At 40.9% G+C, this 4,870-nt stretch overlaps 1 protein-coding gene across 1 annotated transcript; it reads left to right on the top strand.

The window, feature by feature from the left end:
- Positions 1-341: 341 nt before the first annotated feature.
- Positions 342-4,870, top strand: serpine1 (serpin peptidase inhibitor, clade E (nexin, plasminogen activator inhibitor type 1), member 1). The gene is made up of 9 exons (XM_028039340.1): positions 342-473; positions 1,224-1,462; positions 1,724-1,948; positions 2,402-2,596; positions 2,706-2,904; positions 3,003-3,103; positions 3,352-3,438; positions 4,275-4,358; positions 4,439-4,870. Exons 1-9 carry the CDS (start codon positions 373-375, stop codon positions 4,480-4,482), a joined length of 1,275 nt encoding a protein of 424 aa, XP_027895141.1. The 5' UTR covers positions 342-372; the 3' UTR covers positions 4,483-4,870.

Below are 4,870 nucleotides of genomic sequence, written 5' to 3'. Positions count from 1 at the left end.
ACCAAACTGTCAGACAGTTTATTTATTCATCACTTCAGCAACTTTTATCTCTTTTCAGATGTTCAGAGACAAAGAAAATCCATGAATTTCCCGTCCATTTCTCCTGCATGACTCACAGGGGCACAGTGATGCGTGCAAGTTCAAGCTGAAAAACAGTTATCCAACTTTCCATATGCTCTCTCATGCTTTAGTCAGTAGAGGCTTTGGAAAGGCTGTGTGTTCGTAAAAAGGAAGTGTCTCCAGACAGCATCAGATGACATCAGCGTCTCTAATGGCTTTTCTGTGTGTGTGTACGTATGTGTGTCTACACGCGCGCACACACGTGTGTGTGTGGTGAGGAGTGGGACGGGGTTATGCCAGTGGGGCGGGGTTATGCCTACAGTACAAAAAGACAGATTGGTCCAGTTCTTCAGAGTGAAGCAGCAGCAGCAGCATCAGACATCTCCAGTTTTCTTTCTGAATCCAAGCCAAAGGTAAGAATCACAGTCAGCTGTTAAATTGATGCTGGCAGATGTTGTATTTGATGGTTGTATTTGAAATCTGACATTTCAAATAAAACAATTAGTTAGCTTTATCCAGAAATATCTTTAGTGCTTTTTTGTTTCTTTTTGTTTGTTTGTCTTGTTATTTCTTTGTAGTACACATGGAAACAGAAGTTCATCTCCACTGTCGGTGGCCTTTGTTTGAATTTGAATGTACAGAAACCTTGACCATAGAAATAAGCTGAACACACACTAATGTGGGTGTGTCTCACACCCATGCTCAGCTATGTATTTCTAAGAAGGAATGAGTTAAAAAAAATTATTTTGATAATAGCAAAATGCACTGATTTAGAATGCTTATTGTCATATCACTGATATAGATTCTTTATTGTTTTCCTATGTTATGAAATCTTCTGTCTTTTAACCATGAAGATTGAGGACAGTTTTTTTATCAATGCTGAACAATGTAAGATACCACAGATTTATGATACTGTTTCAAACTAACATGTTTATAACTTTTAAGAATTCATACTCAATTTTGAAAAATCTTTTCTTTTGGAATCTGGCGTCATTTTTATTAGATGTTCCCATGTCTGTAACATTTTACAGGTGTGTGTTAGGATGAGTCAGAGCAGTTTAAACAGTGCAGTGTGCTGTCAGTAGAAGGCGTGAGTGTTTTATGCAAACATTCAGTTTTTATTCAGCCAACCACAGCTTTTTTCTCTGGTTCTGTCTCCCCAGCATGATCTGTGTGAGCATATTTGTGTTGCTGGCCCTCAGCAGTGGGGCCCTGGGGTCTCTGCAAGATAAGCAGACAGACTTCGGACTGAAGGTTTTCTCTCAGCTCGCTACGGACGCTGCAGACACAAACCTGGCATTCTCCCCTTATGGCATGGCGAGCATTATGGCCATGGCTCAGCTTGGCGCGAATGGAAACACACAAAGGGCCTTGACTGCAGCTATGGGCTTTTCTCTACAAGGTGAGTGGTAAATAAATGAAGTACAGAAGTGCTAAAGTCCTGAAGTACCTCAGATCTGTTAGATCAACTGCAACATTACCCTTAACATGTATCTCAAAATCTATAACCGCATCCATTTAAGGTAAGGACATCTAATCAAGTCAACAAGCTCTTGTTTTGTGGATTGGACTCAGCCATTTACTGCCTCCCATCTTGCATCTCCTCCTAGCATGTCCACATTATTGTTTTGAGTCAGTTAAGCCAAATATTCTTCTCTCGCAGGGCGAGGAATGCCTCGGCAGCAGCGCCTCCTGCAACTCGATCTGGCGAGTGAGGATGGGGTGGAGATAGCCAGCGGGGTGATGGTGGAGCGGAAGATGAGTCTGGAGAAGCGATTCCGCCGGGCCCTCGCCAAGACCTTCCAGACTCACCCCCACCAGATGGATTTCACCAAACCAGAACAGGCTGTCAGCATTATCAATGCGTGGGTCTCAGATCACACTGCAGGTACTAACTTCTGTCTGTTAACAGCTATCAATCATCTTCAGAGAGGCAGAACTCTTGGAGTACCTGTTAAAAGTAGAAGACCAAGATTTAGGGCACAGAAGGTGAAACTCTTATGTCCAGAGTTTCTTTCATCACAGCTTCAGATAGGTGACAGACTGATCAAATACCCTGACATTTCAGGCACATATCAAGGAACTCAATGATACAACAAAAACATTGATGGTAAGAGAAAAGAAAAAGTACACTGAGAAACCTTTAAGGACACAAGTTCACAGACAGTTCAGTAAATTTCAACAAAGTTCTGTTCATGATTGTAGAACTGGACTGGAGTCTATCCCAACTGTCAAGGAGAGACAGGCAAACCCTTCCACAGCACCAGTCCCTGAAGTTTCTTATGGTTAGTGAAGTGTTTTATATCAACAGCTAAGTGGAATGTATTCTTCCTTCCTGTAGGTGCCATCCCAGAGTTCTTGTCCTCTGGATCCCTGGACGATGAGACGCGGCTGGTCTTCCTTAATGCTCTCCACTTCCAGCGCCTATGGAAAGTTCCCTTTGACCCCAAACTAACACAGGAGAGAATGTTCCATTGTGCCAATGGCAGCACTGTTCCTGTGCACATGATGAAACTCACGGACCTCTTCAACTATGGTACGCCATGCCAACAATCTAAACTGCAGGTTCTAGAAGAAAATGTCTTTGTTTGTTCTTCCCAACCCAAACGCAAAATTGTACCTTTTCATTCCTTCTAAATCCTCAGGTGAATTTGTAACTGCTGATGGGGTGGATTACGATGTGATAGAGGTACCATATGAGGGCGACTCACTGAGTATGCTCCTGGTATCACCCTTCGAGCCTGAAATTCCTCTGAGTGTCCTCAGTGCAGATCTGAGCAGCCAGAAGATTCAGCAGTGGAGGTCAGAGCTGAGGAAGGTCAACAGACAGCTGGCTCTCCCCAGGTGAGGAAGAAGGGCTGTGGCCATGGACTACATTCGTTTGTTTCTCTTCTCACATGTCAAGCGTCCGTTAGCAAACTAAAGAATGTGTGTGTCTTCAGGTTTTCTCTAAACTCTGACATAAATATGAAGAGTGCTCTACTTAAAATGGGACTTGGAGGCATGTTCAACCTGGCTACTGCTGACTTTACACGGATAACATGTAAGTTGATGTTTGTTTGAAGCTTTGCTCGACAGACTCTTGTTCCACATGAATGTAAAGCTCCTTATTAACTTTCAGATCATTACGTTGTGTGTAGTCAACAATGCCTCTCTTTTACATATTCTGCTTCGTATTAATCGCTTTTTTTGTGGCATAGCTTTGATTTGTGCAGCTTTTCTATACCAAAATAAAAGACGGCGATTTATACACTTTGTGTCTAATCCGTTTCCATTTTTTTTTTACACCAGCTGATGAGAGGCTTTGCATTTCAAAAGTGCTGCAGAGGGTGAAGATTGAGGTGGATGAGCGTGGAACCAAGGGAGCATCAGCAACAGGTAGACTCCTCACTGAACATTTCATATCACAGACTCTAAATATGAAAACAGGTCATCTAACTTCAAAAACAATTTTTTGAAAAATTTAGTTAATTTGTTACAAGTAATCTAATTAAGTATATTCAAATAAATGTATTAAGTTTTTATATGTTAAACAAACATAAATTCAATTGCATGAAACACATTAACACAATGTTTTGAAGTTGGAGCTCCATAGTTTTTTTCAGGTCACAGATAAATGGTGATGCTATTTACAATGGTCCTCATTCATTCATCGACTCACACACATGCCGACACAGCCCCTCCCCCCCCCCACACACACACACACACACGCACACACACACGACTGTGACATTTTTAGCTGAGCTGCAAAAGTTTGAGTTCAGAGATTTTTCCAAACACATGAAGGATCCAGGGTCAGCCTGTGACTGTTGGTAGTCATTTCAACTCTGACAATCTGTTGACAGCAAGAATCAAACCAAGTCAGAGTTGATGCATTTTAATGCAAAATTAAATTGCATCTTAACACAAAGTTAATATACACTTGTGCTGGATAAAGGTATTTACAGATACCTTGTGCAAACTTTCCTTTGGATGTAGGAGTGAGAGTGAGAATAAGAAATAATCCAGGTTACAGTATTCTCAAAACTTTCACTCATTTCAGTTTAAGATTATAAACTATAAATCCTCCCATTGATAGTTTCTCATGCTGACAGCTGGCTCATGCAGACAACACACTGCAAAGATCAGTGTTAAGACTGAGGTTTCTGTGAAGGCTGAACGGAATCAATTAACTAATCAATTTGATTTATTTTCTCTCTTCTTCTCTTTGTTAGCTGCTGTCATGTTCTCCCGTATGGCAGTTCAGGAGATCACACTGGACCGACCTTTCCTCTTCCTCATTCAGCATAAACAAACTGGTAACAGCCCCTAAATATGTTTGTTCATTCCCATAAAGTAAAACACCAGTAGAGAAGATTGTTTTCTCGTTTCTTTTCAGGTGCTATTCTCTTCATGGGTCAGTTGAACCAACCTCAACAGTAACACTCAGCACACCTTCTCTTATCCTGCACTGTGACTACTACTGTTTGGAACTCCTCATGATGACCTGACCTAAAGACCTGTGACACTCAGTGACGCTACATGTTTCAGCGATGGTTCAATTCACTGACACCCTTATTTATAATGACTGATACTGGGACTGCTTTGATGTTATATGAGAACATTTTTATTTTTCTACATTCAAACTTAAGCAAAGTGAGGTGCTAGTGATGTTGCACCTTTAGAGATATGCCTGCTTTTGTACCAAAATACTAAGTATTTTTTATCTATTTAAATATTCTGAAAACTGCAGTGTGTAATATTTGTGTCTCGTTACATGTATGTGTATTTTTGGATTGGTTTCATTAAAAATGAATGAAATCATAAATGG

The sequence above is a fragment of the Xiphophorus couchianus genome, chromosome 14 (genome assembly GCF_001444195.1).
Source record: "Xiphophorus couchianus chromosome 14, X_couchianus-1.0, whole genome shotgun sequence".
In the NCBI taxonomy this organism is placed as follows: Eukaryota; Metazoa; Chordata; class Actinopteri; order Cyprinodontiformes; family Poeciliidae; genus Xiphophorus; species Xiphophorus couchianus.
The sequence above is the reverse complement of the archived record's forward strand: the minus strand, read 5'-3'. Positions and strand labels throughout refer to the sequence as shown.